Below are 17,771 nucleotides of genomic sequence, written 5' to 3' on the forward strand. Positions count from 1 at the left end.
TTTCTGCTGGTGTTCGTAGAGTGGTTCCCATGATGGAAAACACTTTTGTGGAGCATTTGGCTTCACTGGGGGCTTTAAGGCCATGGTGGGCGCAGTGTGCTCTCACCATGTGGGAACTGCTGGTGAAATGGCTGCAAAACCGATGGCCCCACCACCGCCTCCCCCACTTCCCTCACCTTGCCAAAACAACAATAACTTCACATGAGCTTTATTCCACATTTCCTGCTTCCTCCCATTCAGTCCATCCCGGGCCAGAGACCCTCTGAGGATGCCTGTGCTGCACGGTTTCCACGCAATGCTGCATTTGGGGCCGTGTTGCTCAAAAACAGAGCAGTGTGATGTCAGGCACTGCTGGTACCGCTGTGCTGTGAGATGCAGGCTGCCCCGAGGGGCCTGCAGGGAAGCTGGCCCCAAAGCACTCGGTTCTGCCACCACATTCTCAGACAGTGCTCTGAGCGCCGCGGGCTGACGCCTGCCCATGGGAGAGGGAGAGAGGAGTTTCTCTTTCAGGGCTTTGTTAATGGAAAAATGCATTTTTCTCCCCAAATTGAACACTTCCTTCAGAACATCGCGCTCTGTGCCAGGACGTCTCAAATTTCCACTGGAAAAGCTGAGCTGTGACGCGTTGAATGGCGTCTTCCAACCCTCAACCAAAGCTCCTGGCTGAGACAGAACCCTGTTGGACTCACAGCGACCGAACCCTGCAGCAGGAGGCACCTGCAGCTCAGACAGCCCTGAGATGGGGCTCCTCGTGGGACCCAGAGTGACTGCGACGTGACAAGGATGCTAACACTGGAAGTGTGTTTTCTATGCAGAAAACAAATGCTGTATCTCAAGCTTTGCCTTTCTTCTGAAAAAACACATCATGAGAATTTCGTAGAGCCTCAATGGCCTCCCACTGGTTCCCCGTATTCTCCTTAGAGCCTTTCTAGGTGGAGATGGACAAACTGGAAAACCAGAAAAAAAATTATCCCAGGAGGAATTATTGCAGCTGCCCTCACAAGCTGAAAATGGGGACTTTGTTCTGGGTTGAAGACAATGTTTTGTCTGAATGGGTTTCAAGCAATTCAGTATTTTTGAGAGCGTCAGCCTGGATGAAGGATGATGTTGTCCAAAGGACATTGTAAAAACAGAACAATGTTCTGAGTTTTGCAGCCTTTGCCTCCACAGATCACTGGGAAAAATGGGTGCCAATTTGCTGAGTTTTGCTTTGTTGTCCCATCAGTGCGTCTGGCAAAGCAAAACCTTTCCCCCACCAGAAGCCCATCGGGTCGTTCTGTTGTGTGCTGGTGGATCGTCCCAGCACAGCAGGAGGCAGTGACTGCCCAGCACTGTGAATGGCACTGAGTTTATTTCCCTGTGGTGGGATGGAGGACAACACTTACTGCAGATTTTCTGTTCCTTAAGATTTATCTTTACGGCTCTTTGCACGGAGGCAGCGGTGCCAGGGGACCTTTCATTTTGGTCCTCCTTAGGCTGTTGTTGTCTTTGTGACCCAAAGCAATAGCAGCTGCCTCTGGTGGCAGGTGATGCTGGGAGGTGCCGGGCTGAGGGCAGCGGCGTTTCTGCAGGGCCCCACGTGGGTGAGAAGGGACAGAGCTCTGCGGTGAATGCTGGAAGCTCAATAGAAAAAGTGGGAAAAGCCGTGACATTTTTGTCTAGTGAGTACAAAGCAGAAAAACAAAATCCTGCTTTTGCAGCGGGGAGATGTGGGCTGCGAGCTCTCCAGAAGATGCTCCTCTCCAACCACGGCAGCCAGCTGCATGGAGCAGGGCTGGTGGGAGGGGGGGATGGGATTTAGGGGGAGACGCTGAGGCGTGACACCCATCAGCAGTGTGAGAGCAGGAGGTGTGGGCTCGTGGCAGGAGCTGCTGTGGGCAGGAGCTGCGGGGCGGTGCGGGACGAAGTGAGGAGGACGGGCTGTGCCACGCTGCTGGAGCATCCTCCTGTGTGCAGAGCTGGGCTCGCTGCTTTCTTCTCCCTGCTGTCAGGAGATTTACAGCTTGTGGTAGGGAAGACAGCAAAATTAATAGCGCAGACTCCTTTGAAGACTCAGACTGAACGGAAGGATGGTCTGGCATGGATGGGAGCTGCGCTGCTGCAGCCAAGCCCTCAGCCTTCCTGCAGGCCCAGCCCGGACAGCAGCTGAAACCCTGCAGAACCAAGGGCTGCTGCTTTTGGAGAAAAGGCACTTTCTGCTGAAACCACTGCTCTGCCAGCTCTGGCCAAGGGCCAGAAAACGTGCGGTCAGAGTTCAGAAGCTTTTCTGCTGATGTGTGTTGGAGGTGACTGGGCAGCAATGTGCCCTTACCTTTTGCTGCCTGGATGGTTTGGGTTCAGCAGCAAGGTCTCCACAAACCCAATCCTGCTTGTTTCCAAAGGGTCTCATGGGCCGAGTTAAGGGAGGGACCGGCGGATCGTCCCACAGGTAAACAGCAGCATGCTTGGAATCAGGGGATCACAACTCTTCCAAGCTTCCCCCACTGACAGCAGTTCCTCCCAGCCCAGTTGCCTTCGCAGGACTTGTAGGCAGATACATCACAGCAGATGCAGGCACAGTGCCCATGCAGCAGGACATGGACATTGGGCTCCTTGTGCAGCAGCTCTGAGTCCCTTCTGACTGCTGCTGTGCTGGTAGGGAAGGCAGTGGAGCTTTCTCTTATGGCTCTTCATTTAGCAGAGAAAATGCACAGGGAGCAAAGTCAGAGCTCCACCACAAAGGACAGCACTGCACGCATTGATGTTGGTCCTTAGGAGCATTCTGGCATTGAGAAATGTTACAGTATGGCAGAAGGAGAGCAGGATGGTGAGGAGGGAAGAAGGAGATGCGTCAGGTGTCAAGACTGGCTGAGAGAAATCTCTTTAATTTGGGGGTACCATGGCAGCAGTCCTGGATGTTGACTTCATAGAATCACAGAATCACTTAAGTTGGAGGAGACCATTAAAGGCCATGAGATCCCTCTCCCTGCAATGAACAGAGAGCCACAGCGCCTTTGGGAGCTGAGAGCCCCTCCCCTGACCTTGGCTCCCTTGGCTCATCCACTCTAAGGAGTGCCAGTGGTTGTCTCCATGAAGACATCAGTGTCCCAGGTCACTGTTGGAAAGACCAATGGGTGTTGATGTCAGGGCACAGGTGGCAGTGCATGGGTGGCTGATAGCAATGCCAGACCTTCACACTTCTTAGAGCTTCTAGCAAAACAGTTCTTGCTCTCACACCATGAAGTGAAGCTCTCTCATTTGAAAAAGGGATTTCCTGAGCTTCTTAAGGCTCAAAATTCAGAAAGCAAACAAAAGAAACCCAATATTCTTCATCGTTAACCCTTTTGCCCAAGCAAGTAGGCAATATCCAGAGTCACGACGGGCTGGTTTTGTTAAGATGAAAAGTAAATTATAGGAGTTGGGTGTACTCTTGATGTAATCTCATTTATTTACCAAGAACACACGCTGGGGCCTGTTCCCCTGAGCACTGGCAGAACAAACAGCCACCAACTTGGCTCAGAAATCCCACACCTGCTCCTCGGTGCCCAGGAAGCCCAGCTCTGTCACCCAGCAGCAACCAGACCCAGGGCCATCGCCTGCAGCCTGACTCCAGGACTCAATGTCACACATCTCGCTTTTGATCTGAGCTTCCTCTGCAGGAGTGATAGCAATAATCAGGATGATGTTTTTAAATCTGTTTGCTAAAGTTGGTCTGAATTTTGGAGATAGGTCGGATCTGTTCGTACAGCCATTGCTGGAAGGGAACTGAGGTGGTTGCCTTGAAAGTCTGATGTCTCTTTTAAGATAAATGAGTATTTGAATCATTCTGCAAGCAAGCAAGACAGTTGAAGGCCAGAAATGGGCACCTCTGGCATCCAAAGGAAGGCGAGAAGGAAGACCAGCGCACCTCCCAAGACCCATGTAGAGCTCTGTGCCCTTCCCATGAGCACCACCTCGGCTCATCCCATGATGGCATGTGGGACATGCTCCATTTCAACAGCACGGATATCTCCCATAAGCAGGGACCTGAGCGGGCACAAGACTTCAGCTCTCCAACAGAGGCAAAGTTTCAAAAGCTAAAGGCAATTCCCACTGAGCCCATGTCACCCTGCTGTCCTCAGGGCACGGTTTCCATGAAAGAAACTCAGAGGTCTACATGTTTGGATTGCCTAATTCTGTGGCCAAATCCCCATCTCCAGCCCAGGCTTCTCTTCACATTTCAAGCACTGAGAAGTGAAGAGCGATGCCAGATGGGGACACAGGAACCCAACTCTGTGCTGCTCTCTGCTGGGGCACTGGCAGACGAAGAGGTTGTGGTCACACTCAGCTTCATTTCACACAGCCCATCCATCAAAGGAAGCTTGACCCAGCCCAGCTGACCACCAGAGCAGGGTGGGGACCACTCAGAGTTCATGCAGGACCATCGGCCTTTGGTTTGTGGCAGCTCAAGATAGCGAGGGAGTGAAGAACATCTGCACAGCACCTGTGGAGTCTGCTAACACGACTGAGGTCTCCATCAGTCCATCAGCCGTCATTCCCCACAATAGTCTGGGTTAGCACATCACTCTGTGGCCTTCATTGCCTTCCCAATGTTCCACGTGCTGGTGGTCCATGGGAGTCGTGCCATGCTCTAAGGCACAGCATAGAAAAGGGCTTTGTCTTTCTCTGTGCCTCAGTCTGTCGGGGCAGTGGAAGACTGATGCTCCAAAGCTGAGTCCAAAACTCAGGGGGCAAATGACACAACCACCGATTTTCTCCAGAAATGTTTTGCATGTTTGAACTGCACAAGATGAAAAAAAAGATCAGGCTAGAGTTGAGTGGGAGCACTGAATCAGGCTGGGCTCTTGGGGAAGGCGCCGAGTCTCACTGCCATGAGGAAATGCCACCTTCCACCTTACGGGCAGGGAAAGGACCTGGAGCACTGGATTTTATGCAGGATCAGGCTGCCAACAACCCGCAATCACGGGAAGGCGCCTGCCCATACCTCAAGGAGCACAGCCACATCCCAGGTGGGGAGGTATGCAAAACCCAAAGTGTTCCCTGGATTACCCACACAAACACCTCAACCGCTGTGTCGAAGGTCAGCTCATCTCAAAGCAGGCAGAGCAGTCTGAATCACAAGAGTCGGGGGGCACAGCATCCCCACCTCTGGAACCTCCATGCTGAGAGCCCCAGCCCTCCCCAGCACTGCGCTGAGCAGGATCCAGCCTGAGCAACACCTGCAGAGGCAGCAAGGCTGGATGCCTCCTGAAGCCAGACACCCATAGCTGGAGCTGCCTCTTGGGGATCTCCTCCCCACCCAGCTCTCCTTGGCCCTTTCCCTGCTTTATTCTTCCCACTTTTAGTACATCCTGTGTTTCCCAAGCCCACTGATTGTTCTCCCTTTTGTGCTGGGGCAGACAGCCGGGCTCCCCAGACAATAGACAGGCTTCACCAGTGACTGGGAAAGAGAGGTGGAAGATTTACAGCCATGAGGTAATGGGCTGGAGGAATTCAAACTCTCTTTGCTTTAGGAACTGCCTCCCTCGTCCGCTTTGTCAGCAAAGTGGAGACAGGGAGGGTCCCGAGCTCCATTCAGAGAGCTGGGCCAGACCTGAATCCTTGGGCTGGGACTGTTTTCTGCCTCTGGGTGCAGCCTGCCCCGCCTGCTCTGACACTTCTTTTGCCAGGTTTCTCAACCTTGCCGAGTTGGTGACCCCCTCCCCTTTATTCAGAGCACAAAAATGTCCCAGCCCTCATCCCAACTGTAAGAACCAAAACGTCTCCCGATGCCTTTGATATTTTGCATCTTTGCATCAGAACATGGGCAGGCAGCACTGCACACCAGATAACACGAAGCGTGTGGGTGCATGGCGAGGCCAGCAGGAAGCTGTTGGTGCAAAAGGTGAGCTCTTGTGGGCTGTGTGGGGGCGAGGAGGCATCCACTTACAGCCAGAAGAAACGCTTTTGCAACTTGCAGCTGCCCGCATGGTTTCAGCAGTCCCAACTTGGTGTGGGTGCAGCAGGCGCAGACTGGGAAATGCGGCCTTTTGTCACGAAGGCCATTTCTGGGGGGACCCATAACATAATTTCAGGCTGCCGCGTTGTTTCGTACCTTGGCTGCTGCAGGCAGGTGCTACATCTGCATTGAACGACCGCTGTGAGCCGATATGTGCGCTGTGTCTGTACGACTCCATCACTCCTCTGCAATGGCTCCGGGCTGCTGAGTTCTGCAGCCTTCAGACACTGTAAGCGTGCTGGTGAGAAAACTGAGAAGAAATGCCAAGTTTACCCATTTTGGGGTCCCCTCAGCACAGCCTGCATTGCCAACAGCTGGACACCACCTGGCAGACTGCATGCAGCACACTGTGTTCCATGGACAGCACTTCTCCTCCCCAGCCCAGGGGAGATCAGGATGAAGGATGCTCTGGGGCCACAAGTGTTGTGCCCCATACGGAGCCAGCCCAGCTCCTTCATGTGAAGGTACTGTGAGCATTTTCTGAGCAGCCTGGGGGCTCCATACTGGGCACTGTTATCCCTCCAGCAGTGTGTCTCACCTCCAGCCTGCTTTCTGCACACCTGGTCTGCAGGGTTGGCTGTCCTGCTGATAGATAACATCTGAAAATGAGCATTCATGGACCTGCCTGCGAGCTTCTCCGGCTCCATCCCAGCTGCCTGCAGGGGAGCTGCAGGAGCAGAGTGCAGAGCACAAAGCTGAGCGATCTCAAAGGTTGAGTGGTTTCCTCTTCCTTAACCCAGATCAGCAATCAGAGCACCTTCAGCGAGAGCCTGCAGCGATGATCTGGATGTTGCTTTGGTGAGGTCCAGTGTTGGTAATGGGCACACGTTGCTCCCACAAGGGCAGAGCTTGGCAAGGCCGTAGCATCTGCATCATCCTCTGCCAAGGCTTGTCAAGACTTGATGTGCTGCACAGAACTCCCGTGGCCGAAGCAGTCTGAGAAGTCTGTGAGATCACAGCTATTGTGGGTGGTTTTCCCATTTCTGGGGCTGCCCAGGCTGGGCAGCAGCGCCTGCACTTTGCCAGTGGCCCATAAGAATGAGAACAGATCGAGGTTTCTTCTCGAGATGAATGTTATCTCCTGATTTTCTGCCTATAGCTTCATGTCTATCCCTGTATCCTCTACCTGGATACCCCGACAGATAACTCTGGTGAATACCCTTGGTGTGCTCACCTCAGCCATGGCCCGTGTGTCCCAAAAGCTCTGTTGGGTGGCAGGGAAGGCAGCAGGCAGAGCTCCTGTCCCAGGGCTGTGCCACGGATTCTGTCGTCCCTTTGGATAAAGGTGGGTGCTGTCCTGTAACACCCTACCTCTGCATGTCACATCACTTGCCCTGTTATCAGCAGGAACACTGGTGTTGCTCAGTTTTTGTTAAGCCCTAGGAACATTTTAAATAATAAGCACAACTTAAAATATCATTATCTATGCTTCTAAATGATCTCATATTTTTTTTCCCCTACTTTTCCTGCCTTCCTCCCCAAGCATGAGGTCAGACAGAACAAGTCCCACCCCAGAGTCCATCTCAATTGCTTGAGAGGTGATATTTCCCTTCTCATTCTGCCCAAATCCAACCTCCTACACGAAATTGAGAAGGAACATTTGCAGGACCAATTATTTATGATTTCCTTTACTCAAAATCTCACGAGGAATGGAAAACACTCCGAGGTGGGGCTGGGCACGAGCAGGGGTCAGATCCTCCATCAGGCTGTGATGCTTCCCTCCATCAGCCCACGTTCTCAGGCACGTTAGAGAGACTGGCTGTTTCTGACCAAGGCCAGCACTGTGTCTCCAGCAGCCCTCACTCCATCTACCCCCCTGGAAATGGAGGAGGGCAGAGCTGTGAGCTTTTTCTAGCGGCGGTAGTTAACAGTTGGCTGGGTCTTAAAGCAGGATGGTTTAAATTATTTTTGGGACAGGTTGAATACAATAGAAAACCAACATCCATAGAAGCACCTGCCAAGCCTAACTCTAAATATAAATCATCTGCAGTGCCAGACCATCCGAAGCTAGTCCTGCTCCACTTGAATTATTGCTTTCTGTTGCTGCGTGAGCGCCTTGCACACATCCAGCCTTGTCACAGCACGTCCTCCTTCTCTTACTTCAGCAGAGCACAACTCCTCTAAGGTGGGCGAGCTGACAAAACCTGCTCAGTCTCACTTCTCAGCTGGTGTCACTTCATGACATTTTCTACTTTCTGAGGCCACCACTCTCCAGAAGTTCTATTTGTGGATGGCATTATACTGGCTGGAAGTTTGACGTGGATGCAGTGACCTGGGAATGCTTCCTGGGGGCAATACTGACTGCCAGCACTGATGCAGGTGGCCACTGGGCTGAGCAACCCCCACGTGTTTCATTTCTGCTGTGGGCAGCTCTCTTCTGGGGGTAGGACAGGCAGTGAGGTGATTAGCAGCATCCTTAGCATTGCCGTGCATGGGCAAATGAGCCCTAAGGACATAACAAGGCATGTGAACCTGTGATAAAATGCAGAGGGTTACAGATAACCTTCAACAGCTCCTCCCTGTTTGTCTCTGTGCGTTCCCTGTGTTGGGGGGAGGATCAGGCACTGTTGATTCATGTGCTGTAATCTGATGAGAACCACCTGAGAGGTCTCCCCACCAGCTCAGAGTCAAACCCAGCTGCCTCTCTTTGCTAAACCAAAGATCTGCAAAGATCTTTTGGGGTTGGATGCCATTCCCTGAGCAGTGGCTGCCTGAGAGACCCATGGAGATTCCTGGTGTGATGGCTGGAAGTCCAGGTGAGCGTGAGGACACCTCAGGTCATCTGCAGCTGTGGGTTGGTATAGGCAAGGTCTGAGGGGGCTGCTGCTCAGTGCTGACTCTAAGCTGATATCTGGGCTTGTTTTCCCAGCTGATTCCAGCTCACTTGCTGTTGCTGTAGGTCAGGGTGAGCTCACAGTGGCACTGGTATGAGCCGGGCAGTGATGCTGCAGGAGTTCTGCCTCGCACTGCAGCATGAGCCAGATGGGAGCGTTCAGAGCAGCCCACCTTCTTGTGTCTGCCAGCATTGCAACACAGCTGGCACCGCAGCGGTGTCAGAGACACCACAACTGAGGCTTCCGCCCATTTCAGGCATGGGAACACGTCCTTGGCTCTTTGGGTTGTTTATGACGCTGAATTGTCTTTGCTGGTTGGCCATGCTGGCTGGGAATGTGTAGGAAGTGCCATTTAAACAGGCTTCTGTAGCACAAAGTGTTTCCAAACCCAACGTGGCAATGGCCAAAGTGTGAGCATTCATGAGTGCTGCCTCCTGGGGCCAACTCCCAGGCTGACACGGCTCCTGCCCACTGAGCTGCAGGTCAGAGGCCATGGATGGGCTGTGCTCATCAGCATCTCAGGCTGAGGCTGGTGGTTCTCAGCACACGTGTGCTGCACAGACGTCCCCACTGCTTCCCGCAGGTGCTTGCATAGATCTGCACGTGCACTGTGTGCTTGCAGCCCAACTGACTGCTCTGAGGCTGGAAAGTGGGAGTCTAAAAGAAGCACTTGGAGCAAAATGAGGTGTAAGGGGTTTTTGGGGAGTGCTGAGTCCGAAAAAGAGTTTTGGTTCAGTGAATCACTGCAGCCACGGTGGTCGATATGATGGGGGGAATTCAGGGTTGGCTGTGACATGGTGAGAGGACACAGGTGCAGGGCTGCATGCAGCCAAGGCACAGATGTGGCTGCTCTGCAGCTTTTTGCCAGCAGAAATAAATCCCCCCTGAGACCTTCATCCCCCTGGGGATCTGCACGCTTTGTCTAATAGAGCTTCCTGACTCCGTGGGAGAAGCACTCCCTCTCCATGAGGTCAGGGATCTGGGCAGAAAGCCTTCAGCCTGCAGCTGGCACTTTAGCAGCTCATCTTCCTCTGACCTGAGATCTTTCTTCACCTCCTGGGTAACAGAAATCTGTGATCTCTGGAGCTGTCAGTCTGCTCCAAGGAACAGGAGGCACGAGGACACCAGCCTCACACCAACACCTGTCCTCTTATTTCTTGCCAGTGAGGCTCCTGTGCTTTTCCGGGAACTTTAGAGAGCCGCTTCAGAAGTGCCAAATCAGGCAGAATCCTCCATTCCCAATTAATTGGGTGCCTGATGGTGAGGGAACGGCGTGAGCAGCTGCAGTGCTGTCATCAGTGTTTGGAAAGCTGAGAGGTGATGAACAAGGAGAGGAAGTTCATGTAAATGCAGACCTGTTCCCTCTGCCAGCTCTTGCATGTGGTCACCCCTGGTACCGGAGTCCCTCCTTGTAAGCAGCAGCAGGAGTGCTGCCGGTGTACGGGGGAACAAAATCTTTCATTACCTCCAGCAAAAGCTGTTCTCCATCAAAGCCCGTTTTCCAGGCAGTGTGCAGCTGTGGTTGAAATTTTTTTGAATGAAAACATATTGTAAAAGTGAAAGGTTGTGTTTCAGTTTGGGTTTTGTTTTGCTTCTGATTTATTTTTTTTTTCCCACGTTCAACCTTAGGTTAATGCATGCAGATAATGTATGTAATTAAATACTGTGTTCTCATGGCTTGGCATTTAGTGAATGAAATGTTTTGACGTCGGCTTAAAGCATTCCAACCGGAGTTTCTGAGGCTTCCAACTGAAAATATACATCAGAATTTTTCTCCTGTAAAATCTCCCTGACTTCTGAATAAGTTCTTCCAATTTGTGTCAGACAAACCCCCCGAGGTTCAGCAGTGCATCTCCCCGCTCTATGGTTTGTGTGTACATCTTGTGTTCGGGTTTGGGGATGGAGCTGCAGCTCTCGGGATGGTGCTGTGCTCTTTGGGTGCTGCTGTGCCCCGGTTGCTCCCCTGATTTACTCCCTGCTCAGAGCTCCGTTGCTGATGGGGTGGCACGTTGTGTGCGACCATCATGTCTGCCAGGTCTGTTCTCTGATTTCTTGCCAGACGGAGAACTAACAGGAGTAACTGCAGGCTGCCAGGTCCTCTCAAAGTGAAATAAAGCAGCACGTTTTTGTGTGTGTCTCTGGTCGATTGCAGGCTATCGGTTTCCTCTCTGCCATCCCCTTTCTGTAGGTCTGGAAGGGAATGGAGCAGGGCTGCTGCCTGGGACTCCTGAGCAGAGCTGGGGGGAGCAGCTGGCAGTGGGGAAGGGATGCCCCAGATGTGTGGGGCTTTCGAATGGGCAGAGGTTAAGTGTGGGCATGGTAGTGTCCAGGAAGGCTTTATTTCATCCCTCCTGCCCGGAGGCATGGAGTGGTATACAGAGCAACTGAACAGGGGTTGGATGAGGCGACCTTCAGGGATCCTTTCCAGCCCAAGCATTCTATGACTGTCAGCCTTCCCTCCCCCAGGACACGTGGGGCCAAATGCACCTGGTGTGGACTTGGTGCAGTCTTAAGAGGGATGTGGATGGCAGGGGTTGCCATGGGGTGCCCCGAGATGCAGGTAGCAGCTGTCTGCAGGGCGTGGATAGCAGCGCCCAAAGGATGTGCTCTGAAAAACACCTTCACCTACCATGGCTGAAATAGGAGAAAAGCCTTTCGGAATACATTTGGCAGCATTCGAGTTTTGTCTGTTTGAGAAGCAGTCAGCATTCGTTCACAGCCCTGGCTCCTCAGATGGCTCCAAAGCGTTATTTCTTCTCATTGTCTGCTCACAGACAGAGCTGTGCTGCCTCCTCTGCTCAGCCCATTTCTATCTCCGTGCACAGAGGCCGCAGGACACCAGCAGAGCTGGGGCAGCGGTGGGATGAGTTGGGAGAGGATTAGTGAGGGCTGTACCAGGGCGCTGCGTGCCAGGGCTGTTGGTACGCGCCGCACGGATCGGATTCTGACAGCCAGCGGTGCAGGGATGGGCTGAATCTCACCCTGCCAAGCTGCTCTCGGTGGAACCTTTGTTATTGAAACGCTGTGGAGATCTCAGGTAGGGCCCACATGGGGGGGTGATCTAAGATGTCTGATCTGTTTTCAAACTGTAGAGGTGGGAGTTGAAACGCATTCTGCTTCTGCCTCTTGCAGTGATAGGGGATTGCAGCGGGGCTGGTGCCTCCAGATACGGTGCAATGCAAATGAGCTCTTGCTGCTTTGATCTCTTTATCTTCCCTTTCTCTTTTTCTCCACCAAGACTACCTTTAGCATGGTTTTCAACCTGCAGGCTTTTAGGAAAAAAATTCAGCTGGCTCTATGGCTTCCAGTCCCATTCATTCTGCAGCCTCAGCTTTACCCAAAGCAGTGCAGGCATTTTGTGGTGGCCTCGGAGATCTCAAGATACAAGGAAAGGAGATAACAAGAACCTTTATGAATCACTCTTGTACAATCTGAAGAATTTATAAAAACCATCATTTATTGCCTTTGGGCTTCTTTAATAAAGGTGGTTTATTTGTGCATTTTTTTTTCACTGGATGCTAAAGAGAGTGGCCAGAAGATTGGTGGAGATATCGCTCATCTCCGGGTGATTTCTGCAAGACAAGAGCGCTCCGTGCCTTGCAAGAGCAGGTCCAGTGATAGATCTTCCAGGGATAAGCATGGGAATTTCGGTCTGGTTTGTACAGCTCCCACAGAAATCAGACTGCAGGACCAAAACTGGGAGGCTTTAATGTGTTTCTGTGTAATCAATTAATCAAGAGAATACCAGCTTGTTGGCTTCTCCCCACAGTGATCTTAAACGTTTCTGCTCAAATACCTGGGTGTAAGGAATCTCTGTTTGATGGTCAGGGAACTTGAGTTCCCACACTGAGGACCTGGGGTTGAGTCCGTGCTGGGAAACATCCCACCAAAATCCTGAGCTTCCTGAAAAATGGAAAGATATGGATAGAGTGGACTGATTTTTAGGGCTTGAGGAGATGGTCACTATTTGGGATTCTTAACAGCTTCCAGAGGGCTCAAACCTGAGGACAGCAGTCACTGTGTTCTTTGGGGTCACTTTGGTCCCTTACAGAAGTGGACCAAAGTCTGTTTTCCTGAATAGTGGAAGTGCTGCTCAGTGGTTTGGGCAGCGTCCTCCTGGCATCCCACCTGCCACAGGTGAACTGCTTTGCTCTTTAAATCTCGTTATCATTCCTGAAGTAGAGCGCTGCAGTACCCATCTCATAGCTCTTGTAGAGACCATGGTGAGCAGTTACTGGAGAACCCGCAGCGTGCTGTGTGTCACGTCATTCTCTTTGGTAAAGAAGATCAGCTCATCAGTGGATGCTCAAAGGTTGCTCATGAAAGAAGGTGACATCAAAGCAAATAATTTAAGGAACCCCTGGAGGGCCAGAGGAGTTGTAAGGTCTGAGGCTGAATCACATGGGCTCAGTTTCCATGAACTGTGTCTCAGTTTTCCTGCAGGTACAAGTTAGAAATGCGTCTGATAAATGTTTAGGATGAGTTGGGGAAGGAGCGGGGGACGGTTTTAAATCACACTAATTACAGCCATGATGGCTTTGGTTCAGCGCCATTGGGAAGCACAGGTAACCTGAGCACCTCGTGCAGGAGGCCTTCAAAGACATCGCCTTGTGGGTGGATGGAGGTGATGCAGAGCCACATTTTGGTTCTGGGAGCTCGTGTTACTTCTCTGACAGCGTTTCATACTGCTGCCACATCATGTGATTGGACTGCAGAAGGTGTCCTGCTTTGATCCTGTAGCTTGTGGAGAGGGCAAAGAGAAGGCTGTTGGGGAAAGAGGAGCAGGAGAGCTCTGGGATGGGATGCTAGAGGCATGTCTCCCTGCACCAGAGCAGCGTGGTCTCCTGGACACAAAGGCAAGCAGCTGGGCAGGGTGCTGAGCCCAGTATTTGTTTGACTTCAGTAGATGCTGTTGACTTAAATTTTGGAAAGACAAAGTCATTGGAGGACCAGAGAAGCATCAGGAGAGCCTGCGATCCACAGATCCCAAAACCCCGCGTGGATGTGCCTGAAAAAGTGATCCTGAGAAGGGTTTGGGTGCAATGGCTTCCTTTCAAAATGAGCTGAATGTGGCTGGCTGGAGCAGTCATCCCCAAACACCTGAACAGATGGGCAGCCCTTTCCACCCAAACAGGAAGCTCTGCCATGCTTACGTGTGCTGGGTTGTAACGCAGGAAACGTTACTAAGAGGAGAAGCACGAGCTTGGGAAAACAAGCAACAAGTCAACAACACCCTGATATGAGCAATAAGTCAAACACTCCAGCAAGGCTTCGGACAGGAATGCTGTGCCTTCACACGAGGGTGGACGGCCTGGGGAGAAAAGTGTGTTGAGATTGAGTCCTGCAGGAGAACTGTGGATGAACAAACAGCATCCAAACCCCGCAGCAGCAGAGATTTATATATTTGTAGAAAAATGACCCTAAATCTCCCCTGTGCCTGGAAAATCTGTCCTCCTCTTCTTTCTGCCCTAAGAGGTGATGGGGGAGGGCTCTTCTCTTTGGCCTGAGCACAGGTGGGAGCCCTGGGGAGGCAGGGCAAGGAGAGCAGAGTGATGGGTAGGGTATTTCTCTGACATCTGGATGACTGCTTGAGAAAGCAGCGTGCTTTCCTCTCTGAGGTTATGTGGGTATTGACCGAGATGGAGGAGAGAAGGAGTCAGAATAGGTGCTTTTATGCGAGATTGGAGAAGTGCCTTCTGCAGGGAGCAAGCAGTGCTCCCGCATTGCCAGCAGAAAGCAGCTCGAGGAGCAGGCTGCAGAACTTCCAGGAGATATTGAATGTTTCAGGTCTGTGTTTTGTTTCATAGCCTTTCATTTCGTGCTTTTCTTTTTTTGTTGGTTTTGTTATTTTTGCATTGTTTCACGACGTGTCAAAACATCAGACTGATTCATTACAGTGTAAACACGATGCACTTTGATGCAGGGAAAAAAGATGTTTTAATGGGTGCTAAGTAGCAACTGCCCTTAGGGATTTAAAAATAAAAATAGCAGCAGCACAAACTAATATTTTAACCCTTTTGTTACACCACGGGATCACCCAAATATAGAGCATGGAGTGGTACACAGAGCAACTGAGCAGAAATACACTTTGCTGCTCTCCATCCCTTTGCAGGCAGAGCCCGGGCTGCACTGAGCTGTTAACTCTGAGATGAACTGTGCAGGGTTTTCTCTCACCGAAGTGCTTTCTGTCAGTGGAGAAGTGGAGCCTGGCACACGAGTTATTCCGTGCACGCTGCAATGGGACTCATCTGAGAATGTCTTCTTCCCCACAGGGATCTGAGCATGAACAACATCAGCCAGCTGCAGCCCAGCGCCTTCCACCGCCTGCAATTCCTGGAGGAGCTGTGAGTACCCACGGGGGGTCCTGCACTGGGGGCTGTGTAGTTCTGGTGGGACCCCCGGCTGAGACGGGGGCTGTGTGCTGGGTGGGGGTTAATTGCTGCTGTAGGGTTGGTCAGGATACACCTTCAGGCTTTTTTTTTTTTTTTTTTTTTGCGTGTGCCAAATGCCAGAATTTAAGAATCGATGCATTATGCAAAAATTCGCCCCAGAGCCGAGCCAGAGAATAGGGAGCTTCGTTCACCCGTCTGCACACAGCTCCCCTCACAGCCCTGCAGCCAAAGCCATGAAGCCCCTGGGCACCCTACAGCTGGGGCAGCAGTGAGGCTGGAGCTGCGGTCCCACAGATCAGAGCTGTCCTGCAGTGCATCGTGAGTGCTGTGCTCTGGGCAGGCACAGCAGCCATTCCAGTCTCCAGGGATCAGCACGTGGCTGTGTGTCAGCAAAGGAGTGGCCACACTTCTGAAAGTGTAAAATTAACCACCAGCGTGAGCAACCACGGCGTCCCTGGGGGCCCCCAGCAGTCAGAGCCTGGGGGGGCAGAAGGCTGAGGCTGGCCTCGTATGGTTGTATTCCTCTTGACCATGAGAAACACCTCCAGGTGCTGTTCTCATGCCTTTGCTCTTCTATGCAATGCCTTCTGCTGAAAAATGCAGTTTCTTCAAAACATCATTATTACATAGCAAGAAATACTGATGTTAATGTTGTATTTGAGGTACGCGATGTAAAGCTGTGGTGTATGTAACACCTGAAACAGTTCGGTGTCTAAATGGAGCACTTTAACTGTACTGAGTCCCCTCTCATAGCCAACGCTGCAGATGACAGATATTTCTGAAAAGGGCAGGTTTCGAAATGTTGGATTCCTTACCAGTAATGTCAGTGTGATGCTGAGGCATTCACGTATCCCAGAGGGGCAGCAAGCGATGCCATCCCATGCTCTGCTACCTGTGCTTGTGTTCACAAAGCAGTGACCCCAAATCATCAGTGCTGTGCAATGAACAGCAGCTCTGCCGCGAGCAGAAGGCTTTCCCTGTGCTCATCTGTGCTGATTTGTGGCTGCACGTTTGCAGGTGGACTTCTTTGAGCAGTCAGTGTTGACCAAAAAGCCCAGAGGAGATACCATCATCCACTGTTCCGTAACAGCCCCAGCCTCACAGTGATCAGATTGCAACAGAGGCTTTATTTTCAAATGGTCTTCGAACCCATCTTCTTTATCTCTCTGTCTCTTGCATTAATTATGCTTGTAGGGACTCCCAACCTCCCCATTTCCAAGCTGGACAGGACTCATTTTTTTTCACCCTCCTGTAGCTCTGCTCTCGTGCTGCCCTCAGGAGATGCGTTTTCCAAGGTCTTGCCTCCATCTTGCAGCCTTTCTTCTCCCATTTTGTCAGCACCTGCACTGCAGTGTGGACACCCAAAGCACTCACAGATTCCCACACACAGACCATGCTCTCTGTCGTACACAATTAATGGCTGTCTTGCTGCAAGCATCATGTCCTGATTACACGTCGTGCACAAACAGAACAGTCGAAACCAGCAATGAATAAATATTCATAGACTCCAATAGAGCCAGCTTCCCACAGCCAAAAATAATCATGAGTGACACAAATCAAGAGGGAAACATCAAACAGGAAAATTTGAAAAATAATTGGAAGTCGTTAAAGAACATTTCACTGGAGTTTCCAAATGCCACAAGTGCACATTGAGAAGGTGGAGGTGTTTTGAATAGGAAAAAATCACCGCCATAAGGAGAAATGGAAACTGTGATGTTTTGGATCTGTACATATCCCATCATATGGTAAAATGCAGTTGTCATAGTTATGGACATCAAGCAATGGTTTGAAACCAATGAAGTGAGGAAAAATTGTCGTATAATACGAAGAACTAAAAGTGACCCTTTCAGCAACAGCACCTGGCCAGCAGCTGTGTGTGTGGTATTCACAGGGTTGTCATGGAGCAGCACTCAGCTTAGCTGGCATCTCCCTTCAGCTTTCACTTTCCTGTAATCCTCAGAGGCATCTCAAAGTCTCTCTGTCACTTCTGGCCTTGGACACGTACAGAATCACATCGTCCTGGGAGGGACGGTGGAGCAGAACGAAATTCCAGCCTCAGCCTCCTGTTAGACTGTGCTGACTGGGGTCTGATACGTGATGGCACCCGAAGGAGGGAACTGGGGAAGGGTCTGGAGGGTGAGGTGTGTGGGGAGCTGCCGAGCCAGGAGTTGCACTCAATGGTCCTCACGTTCCTTTCTGCCTCAGGCCGTGCGCTGGGGCAGTCAGTGCTTCAGGTGACGTGCGGGGAAGGAAAGCTGCCCAGAGGAGCAGATGGGCCGCGTGCTCCCATTGCTGCTGAGGACAAGCGCTCTGATAAGTGTCCATCACGTCCACCTCCACCTCGGCAGGGGTGGAGCAGAGCCCATAGGGATGCATGGGCCCTTCCCTGCAGTCCTCCCCTCTGGAGGCAGAGAGGTGCTTCGACGTGGGCCTCACGCAGACAGGAGCTGCCCTGAGTTTCCTTTTTGTTTCTTTTTTTTTTTTTCCCCCCTTTTCTTTCTTTCTGGCAGCGGGAAGGACGTTTAAAGTTGCTAATAAATTCCAGTTAATGAAGCCTGAAAAGCCAGA

The 17,771-nt window shown here is 51.6% G+C and overlaps 1 protein-coding gene across 1 annotated transcript in view; it reads left to right on the top strand.

Annotated features, from left to right (window-relative positions):
* Positions 1 to 17,771, top strand: part of LGR6 (leucine rich repeat containing G protein-coupled receptor 6) — a 69,301-nt gene that overhangs the window by 9,795 nt on the left and 41,735 nt on the right. The window contains exon 2 of the mRNA XM_085210654.1: positions 15,084 to 15,155. Coding sequence (XP_085066780.1) covers positions 15,084 to 15,155 — 72 coding nt within the window. The remainder of the gene's footprint in view (positions 1 to 15,083; positions 15,156 to 17,771) is intronic.

This window comes from Meleagris gallopavo, chromosome 28, assembly GCF_905368555.1.
Source record: "Meleagris gallopavo chromosome 28, MGAL_WU_HG_1.1, whole genome shotgun sequence".
Classification (NCBI taxonomy): Eukaryota; Metazoa; Chordata; class Aves; order Galliformes; family Phasianidae; genus Meleagris; species Meleagris gallopavo.